Below are 23616 nucleotides of genomic sequence, written 5' to 3' on the forward strand. Positions count from 1 at the left end.
CGTCATCCACGCCTCCCGCTGAACGCGTAGCGCTACTTTGAAGTTTGTTTTTCGCGCTACTTCGTACGGCACTACGTGACTAACATACCACTCTTGAACCCCAATCCTTCCGCCAGGCAACGTAGTGCCGTACAACAGCGGAACAAACAAAACAAATCATCTTACGATATGACAAAAATCATGGACAATCCATAGAAAAGCCGCACCTGACTAAAAGCCGCAGGGTTCAAAGCTTGTGCAAAAAGTAGCGGCTTATAGCCCGACAATTACGGTACTTGATTTTATATAAGCTCGATTCTGTTGTGGGGCATTTGAGATTAACAGTAGGAAAGATTTTTCTTTCGCACGACTTCTGGAACTATTCATTTAAAAGGCAGAAATCAAGGTAAAAATGCAAACTGTTGGACTGCCTGACATTGTGTCATCATTTAGATCACATGGTAATCGTAATAAAATCCTCCTGCCCCCTGTGTCATTTGTTCCATTTGATTGTTTGTTAGCAGTCTAGCGCCCACAGTTTTCATGATATCATGTTTCAGATTTTGTGTGTTTGGGCGAGAGGCAGGGTGCACCCCGGACAGGTCGCCAGGCTGTGCAGGGCTGGGATTTTTGTATTTTTAATTGAAAGTCTTTAAACTTCACAACAGTGTCGTAGGGGGGACATGATCTCCCGTGTTGGCTAAGCAGCTGACCTTGATCTTCATTGTGTGACCTTGACAATTTCAAGAAACCATATAGAGTAGAGTGTATCATCTTGAAAGGGCATGGACGCAGCTGTACAACACTTTTATTTTCTCAACACCGTCACAATAACACCATAACAGGATGACATCATTGTATTGTAATGAAAACAGGTGGACATCAAAATCCTAAAATGTCAGTGTTAGTATCACACTTGCCCTCTGGAGTTGTGCTCTCTTGTAAACAAGTGCACTTACTTAACTCCTATTTATAATGTCCTCAGCGCTTCTTGTTTTTTCTCTTCCCAAAAAGGAGGAGCATGTTTTTATTCACTGACTCCAGTTTATTTTTATAAGAAGATTTGCTCTAAAGACACTGTTGATTCTTTAATAAAAATGGTGAGTTAGTGACACGTCCTCTTCACAAAGCACAGAAACATAAGAAGTTCTGTCAAATTCAGTTTCATATTTTTAGTGTTTGTAGTAAAAGAGCTTCGAGTACTCAAATTGAGCAGAAATGCTCGATACCGTCCACTATTGCCAGAAGTATTTGTCTGTGTGTACACACACATGAACTTGTGGCACTCTATGCTTAATCCATAGGATTTTAATATGATGTCTGCCCACTCTTTGCAGCTGTAGCAGCTTCAACGCTTCCGGGAAGACTTTCCACAAGGTTTAGGAGTGTGTTTATATTAACATTTGCCCATTCTTCTACTCTGTCAGGCTGAGGTCAGGACTCTGTGCTGGACAGATAAATTCTGCCACATCAAACTGCCTCACCCATGCCCTTGCTTTGTGCACTGGTGCACAGTCATGTTGGAAAAGAAAGGGGGCATCCCCAAAGTGTTTCCACAAAGTTGGGAGAATGCAATTTTCCAAAAAGAGGACTCAAAAGAAATAAGTGGTTTGATTGCTTTGCCACAAGATAACCACAAAGAAGCGTGTTATTGACCTTTTTGAACCCACCAATCATCACAGTAAAATAAGGGATGAGTAATTTGTATTACACATGGACTAGATCTAATGTTGGGAATGCTAGTGTTATTCCACAGTTTGGGGTACAATCAAGTAATGTGTCATATTTTTCCAATTAAATAAAGCATTTTCTAAAATTGAATTGCATAGCATTGTGGTAAAACTGATGAGACTATATTCACAACACGTTCTCACTCCCAAAGCGTAACATTTTCCACAAGGTGACAAATCGCCTGTATATTACTGCTTCCCTATGCAGCCGTCCCTCGTATGTCGCGGTAGTTACGTTCTAAAATAACCCGTGATAGGTGAAATCTGCGAAGTAGCCAACCTTATTTTTTACAATTATTATAGCTGTTTTAAGGATGTAAAACCCGTCACTACACACTTTATGCACTTTTCTCAGACAGGCTGAACATTTTCACTTTTCTCTCTTGTTTAAACTCTCAAAGTTCAAACCTTGTAGAAAAATAAGTCCAGTATTAGAGAATGAAACCAAAGACTTGCGGTTGTCGTTTCGTCGACATCGTTGCGTTTGTTGGGCAGGAAACTTACAAACATACAGTGCAGCTCTTCAGAGTCACACTGCTAGAGATCGAAGATTTGTGTAAATTTAACAAGCTGAATGTATTCTGGACTGTACAGGAGACACGGCAGGAGGTTGGTTAACAATGGTCTACAGTCAACCAGGACGCAGAACACAATGCACTGTAAAAAAAAAAAAACATGCAAAATTGCACACAAAAAAACCAGCGAAACAGCGAGGCCGCGAAAGGTGAACCGCGTTATAGCGAGGGAGCGCTGTATTACGAGGTCGGAAAAATGAGGAAACATGAGAACTGTTTGGAATGAATCTACACAAGTACGTTTATCTTACTTAAATCGCTCTGAAAACACTAACATCATTAAAGTGCTGGTTAAGGTTAAGGGATAAGGTTAGGGCTGGAATACATGGCTGGAACGTCTATTACTGTGGGACGGTCGTTCTATTGGATTTCATCCACAGCCCGGTGCGTAGCATAGGAACGCGGAAGGTTGTCTTTCGCGTTCCCATGGAATACCTCGGGATGTATTACGCCTCGGGAGTGAGAACAATCTGACATTCATCAAGTCATGCAAACAACTTGGGGTCCCGGCTGTACCATTTTTTTTCTGTGAGAGGTCAGACGTCTACTGCAGCTCTCTTTTACTTTAGTAATATAAAGAACATGTGGAAGGTAATTAGCCAATACTCAAACAATGACAATAACATTAAGAGAATTAAAATAAGAAAAAGTAGATAAAGTCAGACACAAAGAATTGATATCGTAATTTTTTGAGCACAGAATTTGTAAATAAGTCATTTACTAATACTTAATAGACAGTATGTAAGGCATTAAGGTAACTATTGTCTGTCTTATCAGGTATCACAGAATTCTGAAGACTCCTGAAATGGACATTTTCCCTTAATGATTGAATTTATGTATAAAGCATTAGTAAATGATGTATTAGCTATTAATAAAGCCAGTAATTCAAATGCAGGAGTCTCTTTATGAAGGCACCAAATTAAAATAAGATGAAGTGACACTGATTTTCACCTAGCCTGAGTTTACCTCGCCTATTCTAACATTAAGGAAGCATTTAAGGCAACACCCTGCCCCCACCTCTGCTCGTCAGACCATTTTTCTGTTATGCTGCTTCCTGCATAGAAGTGCTTAATAATCAGAGAAAACCCCACTGTGAAGCAAGTGCTCTACAGGAGCCACAGAAGCATTAAAAGATGTATTGTATTGAATGTATTAACAGATGTGTTCAAGGCATCTGCAACTGAGTGTAGATGAGTACGCTGAGTTAGTGTCTCCATAAGTTTAGAAATATGTGGAAGATGTCTTTGTTAGATGACATTCCTGGTGACAAACTGTGGATGACCAAGGGGTGCTTGCAATGAAAGCACAAAGTGACGGTTTTAGGTGTAATGTGATATGATGGCACCCAGATCAGCAAGACCCAACTTGAACAATGCCATAAGAGCAACGAAGCATGACTTTGGTAAGAGAATACAGAAGTTCTTCCATGACCATGCAAACAAGAGACGAATGTGGCAAAGTATCAACGCCATCAAAGAGTTTAAAGCTACTCCTCCACCCTGTGTGAACAAGACAACCTTTCTGAATAAGTAAGTAAACAAACACTATGAAGGGTTGAGGCATTTAGTCATACACCTGCAAGGAACAGCGCTCTATACGACTTTGAGGAGAGGGAACGTAAGAAAAGCAGCCGGCACTGACAACACACCAGCTTGGTGTCCTGACCGACCAGCTTCAGCTCTTTTAGACATTTTTCATTTGTCCTGCATTCAGAGGAAGAATAACCTGGACCAGAAGCTGCTGCTTCTACCACCGTGTGTTTGGTACGCAGAGGCCAGGACTGAAAACAGAAAGGCTGTGCAGAGGCTAATTAACACTCCCCAAAAAAGTCATTGGCCATCCTCTGCCACCTCTGGAGGCCATTACCAGCACCTCCTGACTCCAGGGCCAACACGTTCTCACTCCCAAAGCGTAACATTTTACGCTAGGTGACAAAACGTCGACATGTTACGCCTTGAGAGTGAGAACGGGCTGCAAGGGCCATCAGATGTAACGACTTGCTTCCCGCCCACCACGGATTTGACCTGCTGCCCCCCAGATGGCGCTTCTGGTCAATGAGGTCACACACCTCCAGGACACTCGCACATGGACTCTATACTCAGACCAAGTGTTTTACACTATTTTCAAGCACTTTGTAAACTGTTCTCTAATGTGTGCCTTTTTATTGTGTGCCTCCTGTTTTGTATACATACCTCTTGTGCGTATGTAATCTAGTCTGTTATTCATTCTTGCTGTCCTGCTATTCATATTATTATTCCATGCACAGCTGGTGGTGAGCATCCACAATTTCATTCTACATATACAGTGACAATAAAAGGGGATTCCATTTGATTCTTTAAGATTGCTGCCAACATTCAAGTGCCCAAGTGCCCGTATCTTCATGACGACTGCCCCAAAGCACTCAGTCCCATTGTGATGTCCTTTGAGAGACTGGAGAACGACCACATTGTCTGTGCTGAAAACAACCAAAGAGCTCATTGTCGACTTAAGGGGAAGTCGGCACAGTCCCACACAGTCATTAACAGAACAGCAGTGGACCTGGTCAGCAGCACCAAGTTCCAGAGAGTACAGATAACAGACACTTTGTCCCGGTCACTGCACACCAGAGCTGTTGCTAGGAGAGCTCCGGACGAGGAGAGGTCACTTACCCTCTCGTATCCTTACCAGTTTCTACAAGGGTACTATAGAGAGCTTACTGACATGAATATCTGTGTGGTCAGGGGCCTGCAGTGCCGGAAATCCCTGCAGAGAGGGCTGAAGACAGCAGAGAAGATCACTGAGTCTCCACTTCCCCACTTCCAGGACATTGCAGTGAAACGTTCTCTGATCAGAACAAATGTTTCACTGTTGTTTCACATCCCCACCATGCTCCCTGCTTACATCTGGGTGAAGGGTTCTGCAGGATCCACAGCAGAACAGCAACATCTTCATTACCCCTGCTCTCGGGCTGTCACTAACCCTCACCGCCACCACCCTGGCCCCATATCGCCATATCTGTTATTTTGGTCGTTCCATCATCAAATGGATCTTTTTTCCTTTTTACTTGACAAAAGGTTGGACTGTCAAATACTAATTGGGAACATAAAGAGCTTCAGTAATGGACTGTCTGTAGGACAAAATGTACAGAAGTGAAATCACCGGAGTTTTATACATTTTGACATTACAGTGCTAAGAAATTAAAATACAAACGGTTGATGTAAATATAAATATAAATACGGTTGATATCTTGATTAACGGATCATCATCTGATTTTAAGCACCAATCAGTGAAAGTCCTGAAAGATTGCTGATGTTACCAAAAAATTCAGTGTGTGCTGTAACCGAATTTTACAGTTTTTCATGCTGTTTCTCCATTTCTGGCAATTATAGGACCTCCAAATAGAGATTGACGGCCACACAGAACTGTATCACTCCCTGGATGAAAATGGGCAGAGGATTCTTACGTCACTGGGGGACTCCGAGGATGGGGCTCTGCTCAGGAGACGTCTTGGCAACATGACCCAGCGGTGGAATGACCTGCACAATAAGACCCTCCGCATGAGGTGAGCGGTTGCAATGGTTCCAACAACGCAAAGAACTGTAAACGACTGTTGTTGAAACTACAGAAAAAGAAAAAATGTTTGTGTTTCTGTTTCAAGGGCCCACCTGGACTCAGAGATGGCCCCCTGGAAGAGGGTTCACATGTCGCTGCAAGAACTGTTGAACTGGCTAAGGTTGAAAAGTCAGCAGCTGGAGCAGGAGCGACCTGTAGGGGGGGACGTCCCGGCCGTGCAGGCTCAGCTGGACATACACCGGGTAGGAGGTGCAGCATGGTAGAACGCTCACTCAACATTGCTTCTTGGTGCAGATTGTGTTCAGCTAATTGTCAACACGACTGCCATGACTTTTCACAAACAGGAATCGACAATATATCTGCACAGGAAGTGACATCAGCACATGATAACCTTCGACAAATTGTTTTTTTAACTAAAGCTCAAACAAAATGATCAGTTTCTGCCTTTAAACAGAATTAATTAGAGAAATATTAACTCAGATTAATTCCCCTAGGCAGCACGCAGTGACATCAAAGATGTGAGTGAATAAACTAATCAACTTATAATTATAGCCTGCTTTGTAGTCAGATTTAATGATTGGAGGAAAACCCAGGATTTTAGTCTAAAATCACCTTCAGCCTTTGAGGTTGCATCAAAGTGCACTGTTCTAGTCCTAGATCACTCCACTAAAGAAGACAGGAGGGTCGTCAGGTCTAGGAACAAGAAAACGTTGAAAAGGATACAGCGTGCATATTTGTATGCATTTGTATGTATCTTCATCTAAATGAAGATAAGTAAGCAGGCCCATTAACATGTGTATGGAGGTGGAACCAGTGAACACCTACAGGTACTACAGGTACAGGTACGGAGTTCACCTGAATGAGAGTTTGGATGGATGGACCAACAGTGATGGTGTGTACAAGAAGCTTCTCAGATCCTTTATTGGCGACTTCCTTTGCCGTTGTCTCCATCAGTGCCAGCAGGATTAACAAAATGATTCACAGAGCTGGAACCATCATTACCCAGAGTCTGGAGCCTTTTGAGTCAGTGAGGGACAGGAGATCAAACAAACAACAACAAACTGCTCTCCATCATGGCGGTCCGTCTTATCTGCCTTACTCAGTTCTACTGAGGCAGGAGAGCTGGCTTCTCCTCTCAGACATCTCAAAACCCCACGTGGGCATGCAGTGGGATCCATGCGTATCAGGAGTGAAACCTCTCACTTAGGAAAGGTTTTGTAAGTGAGTGAGAAGGATGTTGCAAGTATTTTATTACCCCTCAGCTGTAAAAGGCTGATGGGGTATTGTCGTTCAACATGGATACCTGAGTTTGTGATCACTTGAGAAGGAAGTGACAGGATTTTGAAACCATAGGCACATCTAGTATGAATATCAGACAAGTTTGAATCTCAGTGATCTTGGCCTCAAGGTCAGGGGTCAGAGGTCAAGTTTTCTGAAAATCTTTTTCAGTGTGATAACCTAAGAACAAGGTGACTTAGGATTTTGAAAGTACCCTTTGCATCTACTGAGGCTGAGGGCCACCACTGGCCACTGCCTGTATTTTTAGACATTCGTATCCACAGAAAGCTTTTTGAAAGAGAAAATTATTCCATTTGTGAAGCTTTATTAATAGACTCTGTGAACAACTAATGACTTTGTGTGTGGATTGAAGCACTTGTGAGTCCTCAAAAGTTACAGACAGATCACTGCACACATGTGTTTATGCCTCTGATCGTACCCTATGCATTTGTAACCCTTTTGAGACAGATTTCTCTGTATAAAGTCACATCAAGCTCAGTCTTTTAGTCCCAGATATGACACTGAAGGGTGGAACTGACTGTCTGATGTTTAGTTTAGTACAAATGCAAAAAGTATGTGTGCTTTTACAGGGTTTCAAGAGGGAGCTGCGAGCGAAAGAGCCCGTTATGACCAAGGCTCTGGATGATGTGGGACTCTTTCTGTCTGAACTTCCACAAGACACACCGTCACCTGAGCACAGAGGTAACACACACTCATTTCACACAATTATGCTTAGAATGCTTAGAAGCTCTCCTCCACTATTCTTCCATAGCTTAAAATGTCCCCCTTCAGCACTTCATGCTTGTTTTAATGTTATACTTACTGGATGAATTAAGAATGTAAGTGCTATAAGCAGTGTGATGTTGCCTCTAATGTTTCATGTGTCTGAGCGAACACACAAACTCCCTGAGCGTCCCCTGGTCCACTGTGAGCAGCAGCAGGCGTGTGCCAAGGTGTTTTTTTAAATAAACATTTCAAACTATTTACAGAACAATCAGCTGTTCTGCATCTAATCTGATGCCACACAAATTATTTGTGCCGCTCCAAAAATAATTTGTGTCCACTATGAGATGAAGGAGAACAACAGCCTGATACCTGCAGGCCTGACAGCAGCAGATGTGTCACTGCTGTAACACCTGTAACACTCAGCAGGCGACTCATTGTTCTGACACACAACAACACTACTGACTACACTACACACTAACTACACACTAACTACACACTGACTACACACTGACTACACGCTCACTACACACTAACTACACACTAACTACACGCTAACTACACGCTAACTACACACTAACTACACGCTAACTACACGCTAACTACGCGCTAACTACGCGCTAACTACACACTAACTACACACTGACTACACACTCACTACACACTGACTACACGCTAACTACACGCTAACTACACGCTAACTACACACTAACTACACGCTAACTACGCGCTAACTACGCGCTAACTACACGCTAACTACACGCTAACTACACGCTAACTACACGCTCACTACACGCTAACTACACCCTAACTACACGCTAACTACACGCTAACTACGCGCTAACTACGCGCTAACTACACACTAACTACACACTCACTACACACTGACTACACACTAACTACACACTAACTACACACTGACTACACACTAACTACACGCTAACTACACGCTGACTACACGCTAACTACGCACTAACTACGTGCTAACTACACGCTAACTACACACTAACTACACACTGACTACACACTAACTACACACTAACTACACGCTGACTACACGCTAACTACGCACTAACTACGCGCTAACTACGCGCTAACTACACGCTAACTACACACTAACTACACACTGACTACACACTAACTACACACTAACTACACGCTGACTACACGCTAACTACGCACTAACTACGCGCTAACTACGCGCTAACTACACGCTAACTACACACTAACTACACACTGACTACACACTAACTACACACTAACTACACACTGACTACACACTGACTACACACTCACTACACACTAACTACACACTCACTACACACTCACTACACACTAACTACACACTCACTACACACTAACTACACACTGACTACACACTAACTACACACTCACTACACACTAACTACACACTCACTACACACTCACTACACACTAACTACACGCTAACTACACGCTAACTACACACTGACTACACACTGACTACACACTGACTACACACTCACTACACACTCACTACACACTAACTACACGCTCACTACACACTGACTACACGCTGACTACACGCTAACTACACGCTAACTACACACTGACTACACACTAACTACACACTCACTACACACTAACTACACGCTAACTACACGCTGACTACACGCTGACTACACACTAACTACACACTCACTACACACTCACTACACACTAACTACACACTAACTACACACTCACTACACACTAACTACACGCTCACTACACGCTCACTACACACTGACTACACACTGACTACACACTAACTACACACTAACTACACGCTGACTACACACTAACTACACACTAACTACACACTAACTACACGCTAACTACACAAGATTTGCGCTAAACGTCTCAAATCTCTCACATCTCAAACACGCCGTCCCTCCTAAAACTTCCCCCTCCCTAAACAACTAAAGGTCATGTTGCCATATCATTCTTTGATTGGTCCACATGGTACATTTTTCCACCAATAGGAAAGGCTGGGAGTTTTGGTGTTTTTGCTCACAGGCTTTCGAGCGTTTTCCTTATAAAACGCCGTTTTTACCGTTTCTTCCTGCAGTAAATATAAACAACGACAGTATTCAGGAAGAAAACCAAACATTGCAGATATTTTATCATAACTCTGGTTTTACGTGGCCGATCAACACAATTTAAAAACTGGTATAAAGTCCACACTTTGTCCGTCAGTTGTTTGTCTGTCCTGCTCACGTCTCCAATGGTTGTACACGTTGTCATTAACGTGGCTTCACTCCACATCAACCGCTTTGCTAAAACACCGGTGTCGCACATAAGGACGCTGTCAGAGCCTGTCAGCGACGTTGATCAGCTGCGTATATACGAATGTGAATCGCATCATTGGCTGGACTGTGGGATAAGGTGGCATCGTTCTGATCCCATACGGGAGCAGCCAGTCACTGACTCACACTGCAAAACAGGATTGTTGAAGTTTTAATTTTAATTTCAATTCAGGTTAGATTTGTTTTGTGCGCAACGCAGATTTTCTGTGCGCAGAGACGTGCCAGCAGAGCGCAACTGCTCACGCGCAGCTTAGAGGGAACTTGGTCCTTTGTAGGGTTTTGAATGTGAGGCTATTGTACTAAAGACACATTATATGACAGCAACCTTTTAACTTGCAATTTAAATGTGGGAATAGCTGGTTAATTATTAACAGCATTCTAACAACTGCTCGTAAAGATAAACAGACACTATTCTGCAACAATTCTGCACCATGGCAGCAATCTGGTTACTATGTGTCTTCAGCTGAAAGGTATTGCGCCCTGTTGAACTGCAAGGACAATGGTGACTTTCAGCTGCTAATCATGGGACTTCCTCTCATCCTCCCTCCTGTTATTTTAATCCATCTCAGCTATTTGATCTTGTATGAGGCAGTGGTTAGGGACATCTGAAAAGCAAGCAGTTCCATGGTTACATGTATGAAATTTTACTATGGTTTTCTAAAACACAATCCTATGTCTCCACAGTCTTGTTTGGCACATTAAATTATATTCCATCCATCCATCCATCCATCCATCCATCCATTCGCTTCCGCTTATCCTTTTCAGGGTCGCGGGGGGCGCTGGAGCCTATCCCAGCTGTCATAGGGCGAGAGGCGGGGTACACCCTGGACAGGTCGCCAGTCTGTCGCAGGGCCAACACACAGGGACAGACAACCATTTACACTCACATTAACTCGCACATTCACACCTAGTGGCAATTTGGATTATCCAATTAACCTATCCCCACAAGCTGCATGTCTTTGGACGGTGGGAGGAAGCCGGAGTACCCGGAGGGAACCCACGCAAACACGGGGAGAACATGCAAACTCCACACAGAAAGACCCCGGCCTGATGGTGGAATTGAACTCAGGACCTTCTTGCTGTGCGGAAGGTCCTGAGTTCAATATATATATTTAAATTATATTCATTACTTTAATTATTAAATTAAATTGCAGCTAATGTGAAAAAGTACACTGAACAGATTGTGATAGGCAAAAGAAAATATAAGCTCAACAAATCAAAAAACATATTTAACTAGAAAAACAGCATTACCTGTCAAAAAATGCTGAAGATGTTTCCTTCAATACCAAAAAATGTTTGAAATATGCAAAGGTGACCTTGCTGAACCAGCGCAGTGACATTAGATTTCAACAATATCAGCTAGCTAAGTGTAAAAAGCAAAAGTTCTTGATGCACGCTCAAATATCCAGGTAAGTAAATCCCAAAGGTTGATTCACTGCTTCTGAGATGTCTTTTGCCATCTTACAATGCTGTGATTGCAGCCATTCCCCAACTCTCTGTGAATGGGACTCAGTGATCAGTGGTCTTTGATCAGTGGTTGTTGATTAATGGTCGTGAGAATTTGCATATCAATCATCAAGGAACTGACCATTGTTCCTTCAGTGGGCTGGTTTCAGTCATTGATGTAAATGTGCTGTTTATAATATTGAAACCTGCAGTCAGCTGAGACTGAAGACGTCACCTGATGATGACGAAACGTTTCTCCTACTGAAAACATCCAGATGAACAGAATCAACCTTTTTGGGAGCAGAACCAAAACTATATTGGACTAAATATACCACTAAATAAAGCATGTAGAATATTTCTCTAAATAAACCAAATGACCTAAATATGAGTGGCATTTTCTAAAAAAACAAAATTGGAGCTGAAGAGCATCACAGTGTAGACGTCCTTGATCTTAAATGAGTTTGCCTGCATGGGGGTGAATGGGATTACTTCAACATAAGGTTAATGAACTCAACCAACGTTTAATAAAGAGATGAAAACATGGCAATATAAGAATAACATGGTTCAATAAAACTATGAAAATGTTCTGAATTATGAAAAATCAGAGTCTGAAAGTGTCTAAAAATTATTTGAAATTATAAAATGAAAAACTGGGAGCTGAAATGTAATTAAGCAGGTAGAGATCGCAATAATCATTCCAATAATATTGAGGTTTGACACAGTCTCCAGGCGCAGGTGTGGGCAGGGTGTGGGGCCCGGCTGAAAAGGGTGAGATGCCCTGGCCAGAGTAAGCTGAATAAACTGTAACTGTATGAAAACATACTTAGCTGAACATGTGTTGGGACCAGTTTAAAGTTTGATTTTTATTTCTCTAGCTGAACCTCCTAAGAGCCGAACTCTTCCACGGCAGCATTTTTGATTTCTCTTTGATATTTGGGCTGATTTGGACCCGATGAATGTAAAAGCAAAGAATGACCAGATTCTTTTTTACCTGATTTTTGTTTCTAAGAAAAATAAGAGCCACATATGAGGATATTTGTTTAAAATTTCGATTGAACAGTAGCAGTATAATGTCCTCGTAAGTGGATATCAGGCCCTTGTAGAGCAAAATTGAGTATTTTGGTCTAAATAACCCAAAATGTGACGTCCACATATGTGGACGCAGGTCCTAGGAGGTTAAAGTAATCTGAACTAGATAACTTTCAATGTTGAGTGTGTTTGATGAGGATTTTAAGCGTTCACCATTCATTTCAGTGTAAAACAAACAAACAAATATTTTAAAACATATAAAAGTTAAAGAAAACAGAAGTAATAGAATACTTGTCCACAAAAAGCTGAATGTGTTGATACCAAAATGGTTTCTGTTGCTCTTCCGTACATAACAACATTAATGCTTAATCAGCATTCACATTAATCGGCGTTCACATTAATCAGCATTCCAAAATTATGTTTTGAGATCTTTAGGTTTGCAAGAATGTTCTAACATTGTCATTTCTCACTTGTGGAAATCCCACACAGAAGAGTTGAAGCTGCAATAGCTGCAAAGGTGGGCTCACATCATTTTAAACCCTGTGGATTAAGCATGAGATGGCGCTCAAGTTCACATGTTTATGAAAGTAAAGGAGCTTATACTTATGGCAGTAGAGTGTAATCCACTTATTGGACGCCCACAAACACCTGCTCACAGAAGGACTGATTAAGTATCATATCAGAATTTTATGATCAACTTACATCCTGTTAATCAGATCACGGTAGAAGCTAAAATGCAGCAGAGGATTGGGAATCAGCTTTATCTCATACAGCGACTGTGAATGTGTGGAAGCAGCCTAATGCTACAGTCCCACTAAGAAATACAAGCGAATACAAATATTTGGCTGCCAGCTGAGTGTTGCTCAGAGACATGTTGCCTTTAGTGACACATCGAGACAGCTCCGGTGTGTCCTCGCTGTCTTTGAGGAAAAGCTCTTCTGCTTCTCCTTGATTACGTGGATCGGGTCTCTTCTCCTGTAAAGCTCAGGACCTTCTCTACATCTTCCATGGCCTCTGTTGCGCTGTTGTAAGTTACGGTGCCGTCACTGAGTTTTGCTGGTGGGGGGTCTGAAAGTGGCCTTTCTTTTCTGCTGAGCGTCAGTGGGGTTAGTCATGGTCAAAGTCAATTCTCACTCCTCTCAGAAAAAACTCTCAGAGCACCAGTTCTTTAACACTGTGCTGTAGAAAGTAAATTACTGTTGAGTGGGGCCTGGTTTCTGCGGTGGCTCTGTGACATCTTAAAGAAAACTCCCATTTAATAAAAGTTTCTAAAACCCCGTCAGGTTGTTCCGTTCAGTGTCTCCAGGCACTACGATACACGAATATTGTTTCTACGTGATCGGGCTTTCAGCTCTGTCAGTTTCGTTTGTATATTTTCTTGAGCTTGAATAGCTTGAAGCAGAACATCTTCCTCCACCTCTCCTTTCTGCCCAATCCACTCTGATTGTCTGGCTCTTTAAGTGTTTGACAGTGGTGTTAAATATCTTTTGTGAAACATGTAAGATCTGTGGCGAAGGCATCACTTTTCAGGCCTGTTTTCATACCCAGCCTGGTAGCTTGTAGCTCTTCATGGACAGATTAAGCCAATATTTCTAATAACAAGGGTCATATTTTACAATATATTTAATTCTACCTGTAAAAAGTCCACATGGCAGTTTAAGTATTCACAAGTTAAAGTATTTATTAGGGGTGCAACAATACTCGTATCGATATTGAACCGTTCGATACAGTGCTTTCGGTTCGGTACGCATATGTATCGAACAATATTTGTAATTTATTTTATCAACTTTCCTTCTGACGATGCTGTCTGTGTTGAGCGCTCAGTGAATCTGTGTTCGACTACTCCGCCTAGGCTGCACTGTCCAGCGCAGATCCACTGAGCGTTCAACACAGACAGCATAGTCAGAAGGAAGAGCGCAGGGCAACGAGATTAACGCTGACAGCACTAGTGGGAACACAACGAATATGACTGCACATTTACTCCGACATCATCCTCGTGCAAAGACAAGTGGAAGCAGACAAAAACAACAAGCATGCTACTAACTTTACCCGAGTCATTTAGATAGCCGTTAGCACAGGATTCTCCTTATGGGGACCTGATATGTTTAATATTGTGGCGAGCTCAGACAAGGAGGAGACGGAGGTATCGTTTGGTCTTGCTTCCCGTGAGCTAGCCAGGGAGCACAGCCGTTTATTGACATCTGCAGAAGAACACTGCCGCTAGCTAACTGCTCAGCGCGGCAACCGCACAGCAACAACAACAACACACAGGGCGCCCTCTGACCCCGGATGGACACACCGTCGCAGCGAGAGGGCGTCACCCGTCACTATGGCAACATAAACAAAACATAACTGTACAAACAGAACCCCGAACAGCCCTGACCCGCTACAATATGCTGCTGAGAATATAGCCCAGAAGAAGCGGATAGTATAGCTTTTATTTTGGAAAGAGCCATTTCTCTGTAATAAACTCTCTTTTCCAAAGATGAGTGATTCCTCAATCAGATATTAATTTTTTAAATTACTTTTGTTTCAGCAACATTAAATTTAAAAACTGTACTTTTGAGTTAAAATACATATTTATAAGTTTAATAAATGACAAATTAAAAAGGCATGAACATTTTTTTTGTATCGAAAAAATATCGAACCGTGACACCAAAATATCGAACCGAACCGTGAATTTTGTGTATCGTTGCACCCCTAGTATTTATATAACTTTTCTGATAAGACATGCATATTTATGCGTAGTGCTATGAGTGCCAGACTCTTAGTTGTAACACATCATTATTATGGTGTAGTTTTCACCTGAGAAAGGCATTAATCACCTCCTTATCTGCTTTGAGTTGACCGACTGGGCTTGGAAGACACGTTTACTCTGCTTATTCATAATTCCTTTAAACATGAGTACTGTGACCATTCTTACATTAAGCCAATATGAACATTTTCCTGCCTACATCTAGACTCTATATATATATAGTCTGATAACTAGATAGAGGGAATTACTGTAACCTAAATTGCACATTTGTTCTCTTATTTTGGCTGTTTGATGAATCAGAGCTGTTCAGGTGGTTGTACTGTTGGTTTCAGGGATATTACTCTGGCTTCTAGTTGAATATCAAATCCTCCAGTGACTCACGCTGGATTTCTGATAAATCCGTTGCGGTCTGTGCGTCTGACCCCGTCTTGTATGGCACAACCCGTGACAACCGTAAAAACCAAGCTGGTGGTTTGTGCAGAGTGAGAGAGACGGTCTGAGCCTGTGATCCTGGCTCAGGGTTAATGAACCCTAACTTACAGATAACTCTCTGCACACATTCAAATCACTGATTGATCACAAATCTGTCATGTTAGAAGTTTAGGGAAAGTCACATCGTTTTGTCTTATAATGACTCACAAGACAAGACTCACGAGTCATTAATATACATCATTTATTTACACGTTCACAAATCTGATGACAGCAGCTTTCTGCATACACATTTACAAATCTTATTACACACACAGATTTGAATAAGCAGAAACAACTCAGTGCACACGCACAACTCCCCACACAGACTGAAATACACATGTGCATTGAAATATACACATGCTTGTATTTGTAATCTAGTGGACTCAGCCATAAGTAACTCCAGGCACTTGACATTGTTATAGTATATCAATTTTGAAATAGTAGCCCTACCATACGCTGACAGACCGAAGGCCTTTTAGATTACTGCATGGTGTGTGACATTTGCTTATTTCTGCATTTATTCTTTACATAACCTTCAGATATCAGCCCAGAGGAGCGCGCACACAACGTGGGGCGAATCCTGCGTAAGGAGGCAGACGATATGATGAACAAATGGGACCAGCTCAACACTGACTCAGATGACTGGCAGAGGAGATTAGAGTTGGCCCTTGACCAACTGATGGAGCTGGAGAAGGCGGAGGACCTGCTGGATGGAAAGCTGAGCCGGGCAGAAATGGTAAAGGATGCGTGGGAACCTGTAGAAGACCTCGTGATTGACTTGCTACCAGACCATATCGACAGAGTCAAGGTGAGAATCAGTGACCCTCACGTTAGATATAGTATTCTGTTTCACACCCACAGACAGTGTAAAACATTAATAAAACAAGCCAACAGTTTCCTTAAACGAGATAACGGGAAGAGATGTAATTAGGTTGGGAGTGCTTGTTACACCTTGTGAGATCCAAGGTTCAGCCCAGGCTATTTCCTTCTACATTACCCTCTGATGCTTTCGATTAGTGTTAATCATGAACATAACACTATGAGGATTTTTCCATTTTTGCTCTTGTTAAAAAATGTTCTCCCCAAATCTTAACAATCAAAGACAAAGAAGATAATCATTCTAATTGATAGGCATTAAAAACTTTTGGTTTGACTTTTTATACATTTTGCTGGATTTGTAAAGTAGGCTCATCCGGGACTTACTGTAGAGATAATTATTGATATCCTGACTTAAATCGCCTTGAATCTTTACTGACTTTGGAAAGGAAGATCAAGATCCCTTTTTTTTATATGAGTTTAGCTTAGAAAAATAATTAAAAGCTCCAGCCATCCATTCATTTTCCAACGCTTATCTGTGGCTGGACAATGAGGACAGCAGTTTAAGCAGAGAAGCCCACGCCCGCCTCTCACCTTGTTCAGCTCATCCAGGAAGATAGAGACATGTTCCCAGATCAGCGTAAAGCATGCCAGAGAGCCTCCTTCCAGTAGGACACGCCTGTAACACCTTATCATTGGGTCAGATACCCAAAACCACCTCAAATGACTCCTTGCTAGGGATGGGTACCGGTGTCCGGTGCCATGATGGCACCGGTTCTGACATAAACGGTAGTAACCAGACCGAAAAGCAGCGCACATTTCGGTGCTTTATTTCGGTGCTTTTTTTTCCTGAGCTGTGATACACTTCTAGCCAATCATTTTACGTTTCCCAGGATAGTAGGCGGGGCCAGGTACGTACGTTCTTTTAGAGCAGAGCTACAGATTAAAAATGCCCAAGGCGAAGCGGTCAAAAGTCTGGCTGTACTTCACAGCAAAAGATGCAAACTCAGCAGCAACAAGTGCTTTAAGCTGATACTGTGATACTGTCAAAGGAGGTAACACCTTAAATCCGATGAAACACCTGGCGACACATAGCGTTTTTTTAAAAGCCGAGAAATGCGCCGTATTTGATAGCTTGCTGCGAGACCTCACACTGTGCACGTTGGGTGGGTTGCCTGTTATCGGACCGGAGCAACATCCCCCAAAAACCCGAAGAATAGAGTCCTGGCCCCTAGCCCTGCCAGTGTAGCAGAAATGATGAGGATGATGATGCAGCAGCAGCCGTTCTTCTCTGCGTGAGTAGCTTCATGTTGTTCGTGTGTAATTTACGTTGAGTAGGCTAACCACGTTATTACATTAATGCATGTAAGGTGAACTAGCAAACATCATCATAGCTACATGAGGCTGTCTTCTTGTTTGATGGCAGATACTCCCTTCACCCTGGCCAAAAAGGCTAAAATGACCAAAGAAAAAGTGGGAAACAGCTGAACATGAGAGGTTTTTGGACAAAGTTTGTGTTTTTTCCATTGTTTAAGCACTGCTTCCAGCCAAGAGTGATACCATATATGCCCCATAGCTGCAGAAAAGGCTAACATTGTTACCTTTTTACAAAAAACCAGCTGAACATGAGAGGTTTTTGGACAAAGTTTGTGTTCTCCATTCTTTAAGCACCGGTTTGAGCACCGTCTAAGCACCGGCACCGTTTCAAAAGTACCGATTTGGCACCGGTATCGGATAAAACCTAAACGATACCCATCCCTACTCCTTGCAATGTTGAGCTCCACTCTGTCTCTTCCAAATGACTCAACTCCTCACCCTTTCAAGAGTGCAGAGCCATCCTTCAGATGGCTAGACTGTTTGCATCTACCCAGAGCTCATAACAATGGATGAGAGTAGGAGTCTTTCCCCTTATTCCCAAATTCAGCTTCCTATATGGATCTTTGAAATATTCCTTCACCTGAGTCCATCGTCGATTTCCATGTCCTACATTAAAGAATCAACAAACTGGGTTTTATGTGACAGCTGCATTAGTTTCTCACTGTCACATGTAAAGGTTTTGGTGTGTTTATTTCAATGCATATATGTGCTTATGTTGCAGGAGTTTCAGGAAGAAATTGCACAGATTAAGGACGATGTGACGCATGTGAACGAATTAGCATCCACTTTCAATCTGCCTGATATCCAGTTATCATCCAGGAACCTGGAACGCATCGAAGATCTGAATACACGCTGGAGCTTGCTCCAGGTAAACACAAATGCACACATACACATACTTACACAAATGTAGAAGCAATAAAAATGAGATACACTCACGCCACGACAAATATTGCAAATATCAAATGATAGTTTGTATCCAAATATCAAGTCGCATTTGACCAGTGATCTCACTTTTAAATTTGCCTTTTTTCAATTTGAACCAAAAATGTATTATATTTTTAAGGAAAGTATTATATATCACTACTGTACTAACCTGAGTATAATAAGCTGAAGTTATTCATGTCCCACTTGGTGAAAGTTTGGTTTCAGTTCACTCTGCCCAGACTGGGCTGCAGCTCAAGCCTGTTTCTTCAGCCAAATCTATTAAGCCCAGTTTCTAGACATCACCTGAATGGTGATTTTGTGGCCAGTGGCAGAGGCCCTTCAGTGGTTTGGCTGGGGGCTGGTGATGGCAGTGAAGACCCTCTGGTGGCATGGCTGATGATGGAGACAAAGGCCCTTGGGTGGCATCAATCAATCAATCAATCTTTATTTATAAAGCACTTTTCATACAGAAAAAATGTAGCACAAAGTGCTTTACATAGTTAAAAGCAGCCTACCCCACCCTCCAACTCACTCCCCACACTCTCAATACACATATATCCCCCCACCCCCACCCACACACACATACACACATGCGCACACTTAAAGAGTAAAAATTGGGCTGGGCTCGCATGAGCCAAGTGAGGAAACACTATAACAGGGAGCCGTCTGCACCGGGAGCCGGTCACAGACCGCAGCCTCCGGGCTGGGCACACAGCAGGAGGGAGGCAAAGGAGCCCCCCAACCAGGCTGAGAGGACCCCAGAGACCCAGCAGCCACGGTCAATAACAGCCCCGGTGCAGAGAGCGCCCTCCGAGGAAACACTGGAGATATGACGCAATACGATATATACAGGGTAAAATGATAAAATAAATAAGAACAGGATACAATATAAATATAAATAGAGTAAGAAGATTAAAATATGAATAAGAATAAAATCAAAAAATATTAGGTAAAGTCTAAATTAATAATAGAATAACAGGATAAAATAAATAAGCATAAAATAAATAAACGCTAAGTAAAAGCTAAATTAAAAAGGTGGTCTTGAGCCTGTTCTTAAAAACATGTACGTTCTCTGCGGCCCTGAGCTCCTCCGGCAGGCTGTTCCACAGACGAGGACCATACCACTGAAACGCTGCCTCTCCGTGAGTATGTGTCCTGACTTTAGGGACAATCAAAAGGCCAGTACCAGAGGACCTCAGGGTCCGCGAGGGTTCGTATGGTAAAAGCAGATCTGAGAGATAAGAAGGCCCGAGACCATTAAGACATTTAAAAACCAATAAAAGAACTTTAAAATCGATCCTGAAACACACGGGGAGCCAGTGCAGCATGGTGGCAAGGACCCTCTGGATGCATTGCCAGTCTGATAATGTCAGCGCTGATTGGACAACTCGGGTATCAGTGGCAAGAACCGTCTTGTGGCTTGGCTGGAGACTAGTGTCGGTGGGGGTGATGGGATGTCTCTGGAGGCTGGTGACAAAATAGATGTGACCCTCAGCAGGCGACCAGCAGTGGAGACAGAGACCATCAGGATTGGGTGGCACTGGACCCTTGGACTATGACTTAAACTCACACATAGCCAGCGAAGGACGCATGGGCTCCAGTTAAGGCTCAGGGAGCTGCCATAAATCAACAACAGTCCTGGTTATGACAACACATATGGAGCTACATTATAGCTACAGATATTGCAATGCTGTTTAAACCAAAGCACCTCAGCCAGTTTTATTATCTAAGCTTCTGCAATGGAGTCTGATGTCTCACTCACATTTCTTCTTGTTGCATGTTGAAGCTCTGCTGAACCTTGTTAAGATCCAACCAAGCAAAATATGATTTTTTGCTATTTTTCAGGTGGTCTTAAACGTTTAAACGGGGCTGTATTATTCTATAAAGCTAGCATGCACATTATAACTATATACCCATAAACACTAGTCTATAACTAAACACCTAAAAGTAAAAAAAAATCAACTCAAAGCAGTAGAAAGAAAGCCACAAGTAATCCAAGCTAAAGCTTAAATTACATTTATTGGCTGTCTGTTCCCCAGATTTTATCTGTGACTGGAAAATACTAACAGCAATATCATGTTTAGTTTTACTCTTCCACATAACTAAATGAAGCAGTGGCCTAATCCAGAGTAGGACGATCCATACGTGCCCGAGCTCTTTGCAGCAAGTAATTTATGTCTGTTAGCTGCTGTGGGAACTGATCTAAGGGTTAAGTCTGGGGCCAGCCTAACCCAAAATCTAATTTAACATTGGTTTTCTGCATGTCCCCACTGGTATTAGTTGGTTAAACTGATGAGGTTAAATTGATTTAAAATTACATTATTAATGATGTTGATTCATATAGAGATTTTAATAGTAGAACAAATATACACACGTTTGTTAATGTGTTTTTCTCCCCTCTCACAGATCTCCATCAACGAGCATCTCAAGCAGCTGACAGATGCTCATGGGGATTTTGGCCTTACACATGGTAACTATACTGCTTATTTAGTAGTACTTACCAGCAAACATGAGACGTGTGTGTGTGTGTGTGTGTGTGTGTGTGTGTGTGTGTGTGTGTGTGTGTGTGTGTGTGTGTGTGTGTGTGTGTGTGTGTGTGAAAATAAAATGATTTGAACTAATGATGACAGCAGTGGCACAAAATAAACGATGGGGGTAACAAAGCTCTCCTTTGACTGGATCGCTGTCTAGTTCTGTTCAACTTTTTGATTTCAGCTTCATCATGCGGTGCCAGCATGACCCAAGCTTGTGACGCAAGCTCTGTGCTCTCTGATGTCATTCAGTCATAACAGAAGTGCAAAGTGGCTAAACATTCAAAATGTAAAAAAAGAAAAGAAAACTTAAGATCTAATCAGAAGTATAAGTGAGAGTGTAGGGAGACGCATGTTGGAGTCTTCTTCATGAGTGAAGGAAGAGTGGAACACAAGATATTTATTATTTGTAATAAATGAGCTAAGAGAACAGAAGATGCTTCAAAAGTGCTTTTTTGATCATGTTGGAAGTCCAGCATTTCACTTGCAATTACCATTCTGTTACTTTAACATAATCTCAGGATTAACTAAGAAGACCTCAATGCAAGAATAACGGATCTTTAATATTTCCATGTACATGAAATGCACTCTATTACATATTTACAAGGCATTCATTTTATAACTAATCAACCTTAGACTAGCTCAACCAGATCATGAGCCAAAGTTCAGCCAGCAAGCTGATCTAATTATATCTACTGGCTACAAAAGCTATTAGCAGGCAGCAGTCGTTAGGTAGAAACAAAAAGGCAGTTTTTGTCACTGATTTGGAGAGCAAAATGAGAAAAAATATAATGACAGCTGGCCGGCTGTAGGGATGGGAATCGAGAACCAGTTCTTGATAGTTCAATTCCTCTGTTAGTCTGCTTCCCTATCGATTCCACTTATCGGTTCCACTTGCAGTTGGGCTTCCATCAGTTGAGTTCCGTTTGTGATGTTGGAGAAGGGAAATAGTAGTGTGGTCTACATATGGACAATACTTTTTGTTTTGTTTTGCACAAAATAACCAGAGTGCGATGGTAAAGCGGAAACTGCATCCATAGCAGACACAACTGCATTATGCTGCTAACACAACTTTGGTTCTTTGCTAAGCTAGCCAAGAACCCAGAGTGATGTTAAAGCTATGTGAATGCTGACCCCAGCTCAACAGCAACATCCTGAACTTCAACAGGTAACAATTGGATGAGCAATCAGGCTTCAACCTCCGTTTCTACCTGTTTATGTCTCTATAGCAGAATCACTGTGGTCATTGCTTTAAAGTCTCTTTGTGCTGAATTTCATCTTTGCTTTGTGCCGTCGGCTTTGTGTTCATACCTGAATACTAAGCGAAAGATTATATGTGTGTCCTAATTAAGATAGAGATTTATGCTGGTGTATGGGACTGTAGCCTAGAGGTTTATATTTTTAACTGGTCATTATGAGACAATGCATTTCAGTTCTTTTTGCAGAGAAACAAAAAAGTAATGCAATTAGTAGCGTAATGAAATCATTTCTCCTGAGAGTAATTAAGAAATATGCAGATTTCTTTTAAGGAAAGTTCTCTGTGGATGTGTGATACATTACTTTTTTATCTCACGAAAGGGGAAATGCCTTAAACATATACAAACATTGTCCCTCACAGCATGCACTTAACACAAATGTAATGTCTTTGATATCCTGCTTAGTGGTGATGGTGACTCTGACTCCTTGAGAACTAAGTGAGAATCGATAAGAGAATCGATAAGGTATTGAAGTGATAAGCGATCAATAATCTGAATCCTAAACTCTTATCAGTTCCCATACCGAGTAGGCTATCTTTCCAAATCTTAATCTGGACTAAAATGAAAATGGCTAGAGCCGGCCCTACTGTCTGAGCTATGGGGCTTATTTGGTCATATGCATAAGATCAGGCACTTTTTGTTTTTAATTACTTTCTTTGTTTGTTTTTTAATTGCTATTTGTTTCATGCGTTTCTGTCATTGCGCTAGTAGATGAAATATAAATGTGTAAGTGCTTAAAGTGACACTGTCAGCAAATTAACCGTGTTTTACAAAACTAAAACTCAAGTTTTCAGAAAGAATATCTAAAAATGTTCCTAATTAAATGTAAAACACACGCATTTCTGGA

At 41.9% G+C, this 23616-nt stretch overlaps 1 protein-coding gene across 2 annotated transcripts in view; it reads left to right on the forward strand.

The window, feature by feature from the left end:
• Positions 1–23616, forward strand: part of dmd (dystrophin) — a 296432-nt gene that overhangs the window by 215465 nt on the left and 57351 nt on the right. For both annotated transcript variants that reach the window (XM_085266347.1, XM_085266348.1), the window contains 6 exons: positions 5653–5825; positions 5922–6078; positions 7705–7816; positions 16405–16673; positions 18780–18926; positions 21389–21452. In XM_085266347.1, the coding sequence (XP_085122473.1) occupies positions 5653–5825; positions 5922–6078; positions 7705–7816; positions 16405–16673; positions 18780–18926; positions 21389–21452 (922 nt within the window). The remainder of the gene's footprint in view (positions 1–5652; positions 5826–5921; positions 6079–7704; positions 7817–16404; positions 16674–18779; positions 18927–21388; positions 21453–23616) is intronic.

This window comes from Mchenga conophoros, linkage group LG23 (assembly GCF_057382185.1).
Source record: "Mchenga conophoros isolate Kocher_MC1m ecotype Shallow Benthic linkage group LG23, M_conophoros_male_GT1.1, whole genome shotgun sequence".
In the NCBI taxonomy this organism is placed as follows: Eukaryota; Metazoa; Chordata; class Actinopteri; order Cichliformes; family Cichlidae; genus Mchenga; species Mchenga conophoros.